Source organism: Hibiscus syriacus, unplaced genomic scaffold (genome assembly GCF_006381635.1).
Source record: "Hibiscus syriacus cultivar Baekdansim isolate YM2019G1 unplaced genomic scaffold, ASM638163v2 tig00005459_pilon, whole genome shotgun sequence".
In the NCBI taxonomy this organism is placed as follows: Eukaryota; Viridiplantae; Streptophyta; class Magnoliopsida; order Malvales; family Malvaceae; genus Hibiscus; species Hibiscus syriacus.
This window is the reverse complement of record NW_024062058.1, coordinates 1244440-1260442: the sequence shown is the minus strand read 5'-3', so window position 1 is coordinate 1260442 and position 16003 is coordinate 1244440. Positions and strand designations below refer to the sequence as shown.

The following is a 16003-nucleotide window of genomic DNA, read 5'->3' as shown; positions in this document are numbered from 1 at the left end:
TTATTTTTTATCTTATTGACCGGTCAATCACCTTGCTATAGCCGCTTGTGCTCGAATTAATGACCTCTAGAAATAACAATAATTCATTTAACCACTGAGGTAAGTTGATTTATGCTTTATCATATTTTTTTACTATAGGAAAAATCTACTAATACTATATAAAACTTAATATAATCGTAAATTGATAAATTTAACAAAAAAAAATTATCAAAAGAGTGTATGAAACAAATTCAAAGTCTAAACTCCAAAATAAAATTCCACAAATATATTAAAATAATAATTAGGGTTTAATTTTTAGATGAAATAAAATAATAATTATTAATTATTAATTTATTATTTTTATTAGAAAATTAATAGATTAGTCGTTATCATCATCAAATAAAGCAATCAAACCAGGTTTCCTGACAGCCATTGAAGTTTATTTATTTTCCTCCTCCTGCCATCAAAATTACAAAGCTTTAAAATTGAAAAACATAAAAGCCACATTCTTCCGATAAGAAATGAAAACTTAAAACCAGAGAAGAGGTGGGGATTAACTGAAATTTTCTGGCTTGGATTTTTTTGACGGTATATCGGAAATTTTGAGTTAAAACAGCGAAACAAAAGCACATCTTTAAGAACGGAAACGGGGATGTATTTCCGAGGATAAAACAATTGACTGAGAGGGTCGCTTGAGATTGGGATTTCCTTTAGATATGGGAATTCCTCAACGAAGAGAATGCATGAGAATGGCACCATTTATATATTATGAACATGAAAGGGAGAAGAATAACCTGAAGAAAGGATAAACTTAGTAGCATATTCCCAGTAGAACAGACAAGGTTTGTGTGTGGTTGAAAGGGGATGAGCCAATGAGCGAAGCAACCCAACTAATGTATTCGGAAGGTGAACTTGCAATGCCTTCTCAGGATTGACAAAACATTCTTAAATAACGAAGATCAAATATCGATTCTCATGTGTTCGTTAAGTGTGAATCTTAAAAGCAAAGGGAGAGATTTCTTTATTGTGCTTGTAGCTGTTATTTTCAGCATGATATAGCCATGAAGAAAAAAGATGAAACCAGAAATGGAAGACAGATTTGTGGGGTGATGAATACAAGGAGAAAGATGATCTCCAATGAATTGCCTGTAAAATCAAAGGTGTTCTGTTCACCCTTTAGTTCCCGTGGGAAAACCTGATTCGAGCAAAACGCAGCAATGATTAATTCAATGAATCAGTCCTTATCTCTGTCGACCTGCCAATCATATATGTTGCTCACGTCCAAGCTTATTTGTCTCCCAAATGAGAATGTCGAGGTGAGAAAAATTTATCTCGAACCACCAAAACCATTTTCAGGCGGATGTTGTGAACCTGTAACAGAAGTTGAAATTTCTCATTTGTTAGTTAAGTGTGAATCTCAAAAGCAAAGAGAGATTTTTTTTCTTTTGTTTGTATCTGTTATTTTCAGCATCATATAGCCATGAAGGGAAAAGTCGAAACCAGAAATGGAAGACAGATTGTGGGGTGACGAATACAAGGACAGAGACTATCTCCAATGAAAGGCCTGTAAAAATCAAAGGTGTTCTGTTCACCCTTTAGTTCCCGGGGCAATTAACTAACAACGAGGGTGCTGAATATATTGTATTGTTTTATCCCACATCGTTAAAATATAAAGGAACGAAGCTAAGAAGGAGCATTTAAAAGGAGGCTAAGAAGCAACGTTAATTTCTAAAGTTTAATTACAGATACGAGGCCAATAGCCCAACATGTAATTAAACTTATTTTTCGAGTGTGAAACCCATAGTAGTAGCTTTGATACTGGGTATCACCAACGTCGCCAGAGCGGTACACTCTATTTGGGCCAATGGCCCACCAAATCAAGTTCAATTAGTCCCAATCAATTTTTTGGGAATTGATAAACTATGTTCATCTAGGAATGTGTCTGGTAGATCTGGAAATTATAAATTCTCCTGATTTAAAAATTATACACCTTTGACTCTATACGACTGGACTATATTTTTTAGTCTATCCGACTCAACAATATTTTTTTAGATAAAATTCAAATCTTCTTAATATATTTATTAAAAAATATTATTTTTATTTAATAAAAATGAAGATTTAATTTAAAGGAAATAATATATAATAGGATATTATTATAGTATTTTTAAATATATAAAATAAAATTATAATTTTTTTGGATCAGATATTTTTTTATCATAAATTATTATCATAAATCATCTGAATTTGACTAAACTTAAAAAGACCCGACTCGAATTTAACTTTTTTTAGAAAAATTCAACCTAATCGGATTGGGTCGGAATCCGGGTTTAGGTCTCCATCCTATCTTAGGGTTACTGCCCCAAATTTTTTTTTATTTTTTATGACTAAAAAATGTATTAAGGTAAATACCTGCTTCAAATTATTTTAATTTTAGGCATAAATGTTTCCTAAATTATAGAGTATTACTTTATTAAACCTCAAAACTATTAAAATTTAAAAAATAATTCTTCAACTATAAAATGTTGCTTTGTTATATCTTTGATTATTAAAAATTATAAAAAAAGTATGACAATATATGTACGTAAGTATGAAGCATTCATGTGAAAAATTCCTCATTATCTACGTTGCATTTTATTTCTGGGTCAGATGTTGAGCTTTCTTTAATTACTTAACAGCTACTTATGTTTTTTTTAAGTGAGTCGTTTGGTCAAAGAATGCCAACTTAATCGTTATTTTCGTTACTTTTGTAACAACAGTTAACGACCGAGTGATCAATAATTTGTTATAAAACGATAATATTAGTGATTGTTGCTTTACTGTTGAAACTTTCATACTAAAAAATTATTTATTTATACTTCAGTGACCATTTATAAAGTTTACCAATAAAAAACACAATTTGTATGATATATCAAACAGGCAATTAACCCATAGTTCTTAAACTAGGAATTTTTTCAACAAATTATCAAGAACTTCAATCTTCAAACGTAATTGAATTTTTTAACTAAACGACGTACCTCATTCTTCTTGCAACAAATCAACGGGACTAAATAATCCAAAAACAGCTGAAACCAAAACAAACACAACTTATTGATAAAGTTATCAAATCCACTGCAAATAAACAAGTACATGTTTGCTGGTTTGAAGCACCGTTGGTACTTCATCAAACAGTCCCAGCCAGACTTTAATAATCTTTGTTCCCGAAGTTCTTGCACCAGAGCTGCGAAGGAATCGGACGGACAGGCTGATGAGGCCGTTGCTGCAACAAAAAGGACATATTGATGGAAATACAAGGTAGGGGATACATAAAGACATGCATGTTGAGAAGAAATCACCCGATTTAGTTACAGTTTCAAAGCAACTCATTGCTCTATACATCTAATTTCCACACAAACTAGTTTGATCAGCTGAGACCAGAGGACCACTTAAGGAGATAAAATGTGCATATTAAAGCAATATGAATATATGGGCATTTCATTCAATAATTTGATGAAGAAACAACAGAACATTCTGCCAATGACAAATTGATCATCTTGGAAGGCATAGAGAGCGTTGAACTTCTAACATACAAGCATGCAGAGTAAATGTCATTGAGGAAGCTATCTTGTGGATATCGGATGAGACAATAGGAAACCATAAATCATATAATCACGTAAACCAGGAAGCATTAGGTCTATTGCTATTCAGTATTCATACAAGAATAATTGCAATCTAGCAGCTACGAGAAAAAAAACTTTTCAGCACCATTTATGGGTTATGATTAAACCGGGAGAAAATTTAATGAACATCAAAACTATGTTTCAAGACAAAATTTAAACAAAAACAGTTAACTAAATGTTTGAAGGATCACACAGATAGATGATAGCCTTATTCAAAAGAGATTATCATAATTGACCTTCATATCCACTTCCATTGTTGTTTACATATAAAATTTCAAGCTTTTACCAAAAGTTTAAAGCTTATGTTGTTCAGATTTGTACCAACAATAATCGGTAAAATTGTTATTTAGTACCTTCAAAATTGTAACTTTTTAAAGTATTATAATGGTCAAATTATATCCCCCCAAAAAATGATGACCTTATAATTTAGTCCCTTAAGAAATGGTAAAACTTAAATTAATACAATGTTAATGTATTTTGGTCTTTTGAATTTTTTTTAATTCAACCCCCACCCCAAACACACCCCATTTTTTTCCTGGCTTCGCCCCTGACTACATGATTGACCACATCCATAATCAACGACTTAGCATCAAGCCACGAACACTTTATAAAAGTTTGAATCATTTAGATTTTAAAAATACTTAAAGCTAGAGCCAACAATTTCAATTATTTAGTGCTAACAGACGTTCTATTTCTAAACAGCAATTACAAAGAGTAATAAAGATAGGGGTATTAATGAACCTCGAGCTCGGCTGATTTCATGGCAATGGGGATGCAGATGAGGAAGACGCCGAACATGGCAAAGGCAGTGTTGCGACGCCAGTGCTTGGGCCGGCAGTACGGACCTCCGGAGAAGCTCCACACCTTCTTCCTGAAATCCTCAGCTCCATGCCCATGCCCATGCTCTCCCCCTCCCATTTTTTTTGCCCTAATTTAATCGATGGATGGATTGAATCTCTGACCACACAAATAATTAGATCTAATAAGAACTAAAAAAAAGTACATCATAATGGAAAGAAAAGAATAACAACGACAATAGATGAGCGAAAAGGGGAAGGGATATTTGGTGATTGAGGTACCTAACAGAAAATTGCAGGTCAAGAACAACGATCAGCAGAGGCTGTTGACAAATGGCGAGAGTGAGCGAAAGGAATTCAAGTATTTGTTGGTGGTTTGAAGTGAGAACCCATGGAGGCCCATTTCTTGAGGATTTACTTGGGCTTCTCCGTCATTACTTGAGTATTTCTGAATCCGCCACTTGTTACGAACAATTTGTCATGCACAGCTGTTCAAAAACGATTTGTTGTTACAATTGTAAAGAGAAAATATAAAGAAAATGATGTAAAGAAGTTGATAAATCTTATAGATGAAATTCTCTGCTAGGTTTTCCTTCTTCATTCTTCATCTCGGCTTTTCTCAGCCTTTTTCTTCTTAAATTTTTATTACATATTCGAATAATTCACAGCTGAGTTGTGACAATTGGTAACCAAAACTAAGCGATTGAATAAATCTTCCTCTATCCGTGGCGGCTCGAGTACTCCTTTTCCTTCGTCTTCTTCGAGCTCATCATATTTTTATAGACATTTCTCCGATGAAAGCAGAGACAATTCAGCTATTATTTTTTAAAAAATAATTATGATGGGACACGAAACGCTGATTTCATGGAAATCTTATATCTATGAAGTAATGGTAGTGGGAAATTTATACAACATAAGAAGTTCTAAATCTTCTGTTTGAAAATTTTGGGGTTATGAATAATGAGTGCTACTAAGACAACTATATACGACAGCCAGAGCACGTATATATACATGAGAAAAGAACCCAAAAACCTATTTGGCTAGCAGTTCTATACCTCATCACCATATCCATTTATAGGGTATGTGGATATATATACATAGGTGCTTGGCTTTATTGTCAACTTCGAATAGGGTGGTGTGGCATGGCAACTAATCATCCAAAACCAATTTACAATCTGCCTATAAATGCCGTCTCATTCGATCTTTTTGTCCTCGTATGTTCCGGTTCTGCAGTCGAAATGTGTAAGAAGACGAAAAGATAAAAGTGCAAACAAGATTAGCTTACCTTGATCCGTGAAACTGAATAAAGGAGGTAGAGCTCGGTCGTTCGGTGTCATCGATGAAGGGATGTGCGCAGGCCTCCAACTGAAAACCGGGAAACAAACACACAGATGAAACTTTGTGAGCAACATTTCTAGTCAATTGCTGCCATTTCAAGGTGCCAATAAGCATAAATGCATGCAGCTGAAAACAGCAATAATATAACGTGAAATACTCACAGGGGTGCAACGTAGGTTTGGCGAATACTGGAGCAGCCTTGATAGAAGATCCACTGCTTCAGGGGGTATTCTTCGGTTAAAAACCTGCAATTATTGCTTTAAGATTTCCGATTTTTTTTACGATACGTGTGCACATATAAGTTAATTAGAAGATGGTCCGATAAGCATACCTTATGCCATGGATGTGCTTTGATCTGAGGGAATTTGAACTCGGTATATTTTAGATTCATACATTTGTTTTCTTCTCTAGTTGGTGTTCCCAGTTTCAGATAGTGTAAAGCAAAAGGAAGCGAAGAATATGAAGAAGAAAACACAGAACGAAAAGCAAAAAGGAGTAATGAAGGAGCCATCGATGTACACCTTAATAATTTCCACTAGCTGATCGACATCAGTTTCACCAGGAAACAGTGGCTGCAAATGGTGTAATAGAGAGTATTATTGCATATAAAAGAGTTTTTTCAGAAATAACTCTTACATACTACAAATGCATGCTTTGGATAAGAACTCATAATGGGGAACGATGGCAGTTCGATGAAAGAATTGTTTTGCAAAATGTGCTTCGGTGAAGAATTTCAGGACGACAGGCCTATATATCTTACAAGCAATTACAGGGGCTCAAAAAGTGACTGCATAAGAGATGGTGCAGAAATAGATGCCAAGGGGGGGGAAGAAAACAGTGTTGAAATGCAGACTTGTATTATGAACGTTAACGAAATCAGAAGAGTCAAATAAAGATCAAAAGAGGGGATAATATATGTAAACTACGAATGCTATTAAAGCATCACTAGAGCAGTGCAATTATTACAGGGCGAATAGAACACAAGTCGACACCAAAGCTACATTTGTATATTGCGCTGCCCCAAATATCAGTTCAGGCGCCCTATAATATCGTGATCTTATATATGATATGTTGGGTTCACCTGGCACCTAAAGGTTCAGAGTAAGTATCAAAAGTTTCACAGACCAGGAAAAGGGATTTTCAAACTTCCCAAAAAAAATTCTGACATACCAACATCTGTGCGCTACCAAAATCACATATCTTCAGCTGGTGAGTGTGGGGATTGACCTGCAATTGCATCGCAACATTTGCTCCAATATCATTTAGCCTTGAATAATACCAATAGTTATGAGAAGAATAAAAGCAATGACATGTTAAAGCCAATATCATAGACGAGACACATAACATCACGCACAATGTGTAACATAAGTGTCGAAATGTCTTACCAGTAAATTTTGTGGCTTAATATCACGATGGCATACACCAAGCATATTGTGTAGATAATTTTGACCACGGTAAATCTAAAAACAAAAGCAGTATAGATATCATAATAGTACACTTAGAAAAGAAACGAAAATTGGTTAGATAAAAAGTTGAACCAGTGGAATTTCACAGTTCACAAATTGGCTAAATTAGGCAAGGTCAAGGATCACCTGATTTGTATACAGATGCACAAAAAGCATGGGAATATGACAGATTGACAGTTCATTCTAGAGTAGTGTTTTGAAACTCGGAAACCTGTTTCGGGTATGTAATCCAGAACCAGGTTAAGATAGAGCTCATTTGCGTCAGTGGATGAAAAGAAATAGTGTTCAATTGGACCGTATTAGGATGGTCAAGTAAATGCATAATCTGGAGCTCCCTGTTCTTGTATCTTTTATCGAACCTTCTTTATAGCAACAGATTCATCTCTCTCCAAGCACTTAGCCTACATAGCAAACATAAAAATGTGTTTCTAACTCAAAGAGAAACATTTTCATCATCTTCAAACACCAAGACAATACGGTGACCTGTCAATATACTCATACCGGAAAGCAACAACAAATGAACCAGTTCCAACCACACGCTAAGCCATAGACGAGATAGTCTGAAGCCCAATGAAAAAAGATACATTGTTAAGACTAATTGTCCTACATCCGAATCTATCTGATTCGAATCCAACGCGAAATAATATGTTTATTAAAAAATATATTAATTTTATTCAATAATAATAATAAAGATTTAACTAAAAATATTTTTTTCTTAATTATAATTTGTATACTCATTTTACAAACATAATCTTTTAAATTTAAAACTTGTAGAGAGAATAATAGTTTCATTAACAATCTCGTAGTCCAAGAGTATCAATTTCAAAGGTCCCACACTGTCTGATATCATTAGCAGTACAGATAACTAAGGCCCCGTTTGGTTCAAGTAATATCTTATTACCGGGCGAATGAAATCTTCATTCCCCGTTTGGTTTGCCGGTAATCTTATTTTCGATAATTTTTTATTACCAACAATGATTTTTTTTGGGTATATTACCGGGAATGTGATTACCTCCCTTCCCTTAATTATTGTTGGATTACCGAAGTTTTGGACTAAAATGCCCTTATTTTTTTCAAAATTATCCTTCTTCTATCGTTAAATAATAAAAATTCTACGAATGTTAAATAACAAATTTATCATTAAACTATTTTAGATTTACAAAAAAAAAAATCCAAAATTATAATTTTATATGAAACTTAGAGGTTAACATAAAATTTTACCTTTTATTAAACATATTTATCTTTTTAATTTTATAAAAAATATATATATAAATTTTATTAATTTAATTTTTTTAAAGAAAATATATAAATTAATTATAGTAATATTATAGTAAAATTTAACTTGTTAAAAAATAAATATATATAATAAGGACAATTTGGTAAAATATACATTCTAATAATCTTTTTATTTCTTTAACCAAACATGGTAATCTTACATTCCTGTTAAACCAAACAAACACAAAAATACAACATTTTCAGTAATTTTATTCTCTGATAATTTTTTTATTATCACTAATAATCTTGTATTTCGTGAACCAAACGCACCCTAAGAGTAATACCATTTAAAGGGGTCAGATATACTTTCTCGGTATTCACGTGCATGGATTGCCAGTCTAAGCTTGAGACACTTGTAAATGATGATGTCTTCATACCTAATCATAGGCAAATTAATAAAATATTAGTATAAAAAAATTAAATGATATATAACAATTTTTTTGGTGAGATATAACAATTTTTTTAATAGTCATAAATAATTATAATATAATACTCTCTTTGGCTTATTAAATCAGTTCATTACTGATTTTTCTTTGATTTTTTTTCAACTTTAACTCATTTCTTTTAAATTTTATTATTGATAAAAATATGAAAAAATATATTTTAAAAACTTTCAATCAAATAGTTTTTAAAATATATATTTTATAAAATTTTAATTATAAAATATTTAAAATAATCATGATTAGAATTAGAGAAAATAATCTCAGTGACCGAAAATCCCTTATAATATACGATTTTAACCAATTTTTTTTTTGATTTGTCAAAATGACCAATAAAATCGCAATGCGATATCTAAATCGCAACGCGATCTCCAGTATCGCAAATAAGTTTTCAGATTCGCAACGCGAATTTGGAAAATCGCAATGCGATTTTGACTAATCATTGCGATAGCACTGTTCACCGTTGCGATAACACTGTTCACATTTTATAATTTTTTTGTTGTTTCCTGTCCAGAATGATGCAGAAAAGCTTCAAACTTGGTTGGTTGGTTGGTTGGTTGTCCCTTGTTCCCATATGTAATGGGGTAAGGGGGAGGTAAGATAGTAGGCTGCCCCCAACACTAGGTTGAGAGCAGCTTCCATAAGATACCTCCAAATTATAAAATGCCCTCCATGAGACTCGATCCAACGACCTCAAGGTTAAGAAACCTTGTGCTATACCAAAATTTTATATTATTTAAAATTTATAGTTTATCATAAATAAACATTATAAAATTTATTTTTATTTTTTAAAAAATTATATTCTATCATAAAACCTTATAAAGAGAATTCAAACAAAAAAAAATCCCAAATTTGAAGCTTTTTGCATCTTTCTAGACAGAAAACAACAACGATTTTTTTTTTGCGATAGCATGCTAGTTGCTGGAAACCATTAAGACAGAGTTTAAGAAAATGCCATTAACAGGAGTAGAAAAACTTGACATTTGAGGGAAGAAATACAATGTACAATTAGTACCTTTAGATGCAGCTGAAGAATCTGGGAATTAAAAGAAAAAAAATTAAGAGATTAAATATAAATAAATAATTATATTCTATTCTATCATAAATATTTAATTTATATTTATTTAATTTATATTATTTAAATTTATAGTTTATCATAAATACATTATAACATTTATTTTTATTTTTTTAAAAAATATATTCTATCATAAAACCTTATAAAGAGAATTCAAACAAAAAAAATCCTAAATTTAAAGTTTTTTTGCATCATTCTGGACAGGAAACAACAATACTATCGCAAATTCGCAATATGAACAGTGTTATCGCAACGGTAAACAGTGCTATCGCAACGCGAATTTGGACTATCGCATTGCGATTTTCCAAATTCGCGTTGCGAATCTGAAAATTTATTTACGATACTGGAGATCGCGTTGCGATTTAGAGATCGCATTGCGATTTTGTTGGTCATTTTGGCAAATCCAAAAAAAGTTGGTTAAAATCGTATATTATAAGAGATTTTCAGTCACTGAGGTTAGTTTCTCTTAAAATTAAAAGAAATTTGACTTTTGAAAAGTAAAAAAGAGACAATTTTAGTGGGATGGAAGAAGTATTTATTTAGAATTTTTCTTAGTCAATTGACAATGTATACATACTCTTCACACATAGTTGTTCGAATATAAAATCTCTAAAAACACTATTTTTTTACCACTGAAATCACTTTAATGCAGTTACATGTATTTTTAAGAAGTTTTTGACTCAAGCGTCACATTTGCCCCTGTAGTAGACCTAATTATCATTTTCGCCCCTATAGTATTTTCGCATCAATTTTTCTCTAAAGTTGTTTAATTATACCATTTTATATCCTACTCTAACTAAACCCTAAATTAGGATTTATAATTTATAAATTATGGTTTAGAGGTTATGGGGTTATGGTTTGGGGTTTAGAGTTTATAATTTATAAGAATATGATATAGAATGACGCAATTGAGCAAATTCGATGGCTAAATTAATATGAAAATACGATAGTGGCGAAAGTGATAAATTAGGTCTACTGTAAGAGCAAAAGTTACCGTTTTTCCAAAAAAAAAAATATGTATCATGTGAACTTAAAAACTATTAATTAGATTAAATTATTTAAAATAATTTTTAATATTAAAGTATTTAGTTGGTATTATCTTTCTTAAAATAAATTATAACAATATCTTAATAAAAAAATTAACAAATTTTAAATATAATCTTAATCTTATCTAGAAGAGAGAGAAAACCAACTTTTTTTGTTAATCTCGGGTAAGTAAAAGACAATATGTGTTAAAGATAACTTTAAACCATTTGACATTAAAAGTTCACACCTCTCACATTACTGATTCTAAAACTATAAACCTCAAAGGATAACAATAACTCTTTATTATTGAGGTCAATTAACTCGTATGAAAAAACTTTATGAAAAAAAAGAAAAATACTTTCTAAAAAAATATAAAATATGAATAACTTAAGGGTTAACTATTTCAAATTTCACTAACCTTTAAGCGCTAACTTGTTTATACCACTAACGTTTTAATTTTGTCAATTTTAACACCAACGTTTACATTTAAGTGCAATTATGCAACTCCTTTGTTAATGGTTTAACGGGACAATGACATGGCAACAGTATGTCGTGACATCGCTGACGTGGATACCTCATTTAAACGATGTCGTTTTGACGTTTCTGTTTTAGTGTTCAAAAAACCCAAAAATGATGTTTTGCTTGAACCCTAATTTTCCTATAGACTAAACTCAATTTTTCCCATTATATTTTTTCTCTTCTTCTCATCTTCACCTGCAACTCATTTTCCACGGTTTTCTTGGCAACCAAACAGATATTTAAATCCAATCAAATCAGTTCATCGTCCTTGCATTTCAACTTTATTACCCCACTAAAATGAAAGGACTATGTTCTTCAAAGCAAAAACTCTAAACAAGTAAAAACGAACCCTACAAAAACAATCTTTTTTTTTTTTTTTGAAGGATTCAATATTCAAAAACAAATGTTTTAAACCCCATTAATGAATTAACAACTAAAAAGCACAACAAATAATCAAACTTCAAAAAGAGGAAAACTTTGAAGACAAAAACCAAAAGAACAAGTAGGAATATTTTCAAATATGTACATAAGTCATCGATAAATATACAAAATATATACGTAGAAATGTAGAGAGAGATTATTGGAAGAGAGAGAAGGAGGGAGTTGAAGTGAGAGAAAGAAAAAAAGTTTAAAAAATAAAATTGATTGATGAGAGAGTTTCAAAGGAGAGTCTGCTGCGTGACATGGGATAATTTGAGTTTAGTCCCTTGAAAAATTAGGGTTCAAATAAAATGACATCATTTTGGGTCTTTTGAGTACTAAAACAGAAACGTCAAAACAAAATCGTTTAGTTAAGACATACACGTTAGCGACGTCACAGTATTCCGTTGTCATATTATTGTCCCATTAAACCATTAACAATAGAGTGGCACAATTGCACTTAAACATAAATATTAGTATTAAAATTGATAAAATCAAAATATAATAATATAAACGAGTCAACGCTTAAAATGATGATATTTGAAGTAGTTAACCCATAACTTAATTATCTATCACCGAATGTGATTGCTCGCTTTAATAAAAATAATTAATTAAGTGAACAAATTAAAATATTAATATCAATTGAAATTATAAATTATTAAATTAATATAAAGTAATATGAAAGACTAAGACCATTATTGGACTTTATTTAATATCTATTTGTATTTTACTACTGAGAAAACCAGACTTCTTCACCTTTATTATAAGCTTATTCCAAGGAGCTCTCCCCTGCCTCTCCCTTACTTCCACTCATATATAGTTTCAAGCTTTTTATTTCCTTTGTAATTTACGTAAAATCTGATTTCTATTTTTTGCTGCAATGGCGGCTTCTTCGACAATTTCAAGTTCTAATTTCAACCCTAACTCTACACAGAGAAAGCACAACTCGCCATTAGAACGAAGGCCCCGAATGCTGAAAGATTTCCTCCACGATGATTCCAACTCGTCTTCCTTAAATGGGTTCAATTCATTTCAGAGAAAATATTGCCAGAATTCCAGCATTTTCCGGGAAAATCTAAACAACTGTCAAAGACTTCAAAGAAGCCGATCAAAAGCCGCCTCAACAACAATATCAGCTTTCCAGGCAATTATCAACGCCATTAAAAGCATCCATTTTGCTTCATCGGTTAAATCTCTTTCGATCTTACTGCCCAGAAGCCTTTCACGTAAACTTTCCAAAAGGAACTCACAATCACACCTCAACGTCGAAAACAAAGGAACGGGAATCAAAATTACCGTGATAGTCAAAGATATCATACGCTGGAAATCGTTCCGTGATTTAGTGGAGGAGAAATCTCCACCGTCGGATTTTGCTTCTTCTTCTTCCCCTCAAACAACTACAAAAATGGGATCCAACACTCCTTGTAGTAGTAGCAGCAACGGCTCAAGCTGGTGCGACAGCGATTTCACCTCGGAATATTTACCGTCCGATGAATACGGTGAAAACGAAGCTGACATCGTGGGTAAAATATTCTCACCGCGTGTCGGTAAGGAAGACCCCATGGAGACGACGACGACGACAACAACAAAGACAGCAACTAACACAGATATGGGACCCAAAGTAAGTAGAACAACATTATTTAGTGCATCGCATATCTTAATAAAATCTCATGTGTCTGCTGATGAGGGTCCTTAGTTTTGTCATTTAGTTCAATTAGGTTGACTCTTTTCTTGTTTCACACTTGTCTGTTTTTGACGACAAAGAACAACATAGTTAATAAGCCATTGGAGTTGAGATTAACGCTTTAAGTTGGAACATGGAAACTTCTTGATGATCGAATATTCTCCATTTGGTCGAATTTTCAGCATGCAAGGGAAGAGACAGAACAGAAGAGTCCATTGTCGGTGCTTGATTTTGAACATGGTGCTGAACTGGTTTTGGATCTATTTCGAGAAGAAATAGAGACGAAGTGGGATCAAAAGGGGGAGGTCGAACGTGAAATGGTAAAGCTGGTAAAAGCATTGGATTGGTAGAGAACATGGCGAGACGTCAACAAGGGAGGGTTGTGTTAGAGAAATGGAAAGGGAGGGAAGGTGGAGGAATTGCGAGTTTCATGAAGAACAACAAGAGTTGGCCATGGGAGTGGAGAGATGGGTGACGAATATTTTGGTGGATGAATTATTAGTTGATCTCATGTAGAGATTTAAATTACATATACGATCGCGATGTGTTTATTATAATTACGATAATAATAAATGTTATTACGATAATTATAAATATTACGATTATGCGATAATAATTTTAAAATATATTTTTATTGTTATATAAGATTCGATATTCCAATAACGTATTGATATTTAAATTCCTTCCTGTGATGAAATAACCGAACGGTGAATCAACATGAAAGGGTTGTTTCAATAACAATGCATGACACATATATTTTAAATAGTATGGAGTAAGGTAATATTTGTTTTTTTTTTCATTAATGACTGTATAAATTAAAAATTTTATGCATAATAACATTTTTTTAACCCAGCTTGACATTGCTTGGTAGATTCATATATATGACAAATATTTGTATTTATAAAATAATAATTAAAATAGTTTATATATAACATCAAACGTAAGACTACAATTAAATTTAAGATAAATTATACTAGATGCCCATAATTATATATTTTAATCTAGTAACTTTAATAAGTTTTTAATGTTTCATAAGCCAAACCACCTCAGTTAAAAGAATTGTTGTTATACTTAGAGGTTATAGGTTCAAACATTAAATAATTGGAAATATTTAGAAGATATATTACTTTGTAATCACTAGGGATGACAAAAAAACCCGAACCCGACGCAGAAAACCGAAAACCTGAATTAAACGGGAACGGAGAAAAATCGTTTATGCTAAACGGGGACGGGTTTGGTAATCCTCGCCCCAATTACCCGATTATCCGGCCTCATAAATATTAAAAATAATTATTATATATATAATATTAATAAATTTAATTTAAATTAAAAAATCTATATAATATTTATATATTTAATTTAAATATATATATACCTGGCCCGATACTCGGCCCGATACCTGTTTATGCTAAACGGGGATACCTGTTTTCCCGCGGTTTTCCCCGATTACCCGATGGGGAACCCCGTTTAAATCCCTGCAGTTTTTTAAGCGGGGATGGGTATGGGTTTTTTAAACGGGGACGAGGGGGACCAATACCCGGCCATAACCCGACCAGTTGCCATCCCTAGTAATCACCTTAGCTTAATAGTAAAAAAGGGTAAAGTAAACAAATGGTCCCCCAACTATATGATACTACTTTATTAAGTCTTTAGACTATTAAAAGTTACATAATTATCCACATAATATAGAGTGTTACTTTGTTGAGTCTCTTGACTATTAAAAGTTACAAAACGGTTACCCGACTATTCATTATGCTCTAAACTCATCAGTTTTTCGTTAAAAAATTAATAGTATTTAAAGATGAACTTTAACATGTTGAATGTGATATGATAAAATATGATATCAGAATCTCAAACAATTATAACATCTCAATCATCATGTTAACGTCCAGCGTAGACAACCGTAAATTTTTAACGTGGTGTTTGAGGCAATTCATAATTCGGAAGTCTCTCACGGAAGTTGTTCTCAACCTGGTGTTTGAGGGAACCTACTATCTTACGTCTCCTTACCCTATTACATATGGGAATAAGGGTTAGCTAATTTTTTTTTTAATTCTCTCCACAACTGAATTTCCTCTTCTTCTCTGTTGTTGATCTTAGCTGGGCAGCCATTGTATCAATATATACGAACTTCGTCGAATTGTTATAGTGTTGATTTTTTTCCTTAGAAAACGAAAATGGAATTCGCTTTTGCAGTATATAATTAAAAAAAAATTAAGTCAAAATCATGTTTGGAAGTCTTCCGGCAATCGCTTATTGTCACAGTCCTCATCTCCGGAAGCCTGTTTCCATACCTGCAGGTTCTCATTTTCATTAAGCTCCGATCCA

General features: G+C 32.3%; 2 protein-coding genes and 1 long non-coding RNA gene across 3 annotated transcripts; 1 reads left to right on the top strand and 2 right to left on the bottom strand.

Annotated features, from left to right (window-relative positions):
* Positions 1 to 3045: 3045 nt before the first annotated feature.
* LOC120199586 lies at positions 3046 to 4784 on the bottom strand. The gene is made up of 3 exons (XM_039200626.1): positions 4715 to 4784; positions 4377 to 4592; positions 3046 to 3235 (listed from the first exon to the last, which is right to left on the bottom strand). The coding sequence occupies exons 2-3, from the start codon at positions 4551 to 4553 to the stop codon at positions 3161 to 3163; spliced, it is 252 nt and encodes an 83-aa protein (XP_039056557.1). The 5' UTR covers positions 4554 to 4592; positions 4715 to 4784; the 3' UTR covers positions 3046 to 3160.
* A 981-nt stretch (positions 4785 to 5765) lies between these two features.
* LOC120199587 lies at positions 5766 to 6197 on the bottom strand. Its single transcript, XR_005523469.1, has 3 exons — positions 6102 to 6197; positions 5932 to 6015; positions 5766 to 5797 (listed from the first exon to the last, which is right to left on the bottom strand). It is a non-coding gene; the product is annotated as an uncharacterized LOC120199587 (long non-coding RNA).
* A 6552-nt stretch (positions 6198 to 12749) lies between these two features.
* Positions 12750 to 14183, top strand: LOC120199391. The gene is made up of 2 exons (XM_039200487.1): positions 12750 to 13612; positions 13858 to 14183. Exons 1-2 carry the CDS (start codon positions 12872 to 12874, stop codon positions 14023 to 14025), a joined length of 909 nt encoding a protein of 302 aa, XP_039056418.1. The 5' UTR covers positions 12750 to 12871; the 3' UTR covers positions 14026 to 14183.
* Positions 14184 to 16003: the final 1820 nt, after the last annotated feature.

Excerpts from the sequence above, each read along its gene's own strand:
- LOC120199586 (XM_039200626.1), bottom strand. The coding sequence starts at position 4,553 with ATGGGAGGGGGAGAGCATGGGCATGGGCATGGAGCTGAGGATTTCAGG. Across the intron at positions 3,236-4,376 it reads TGAAATCAGCCGAGCTCGAG|CAACGGCCTCATCAGCCTGT; the intron begins GTTCATTAATAC and ends TTTTTGTTGCAG.
- LOC120199391 (XM_039200487.1), top strand. The coding sequence starts at position 12,872 with ATGGCGGCTTCTTCGACAATTTCAAGTTCTAATTTCAACCCTAACTCT. Across the intron at positions 13,613-13,857 it reads ACACAGATATGGGACCCAAA|CATGCAAGGGAAGAGACAGA; the intron begins GTAAGTAGAACA and ends TCGAATTTTCAG.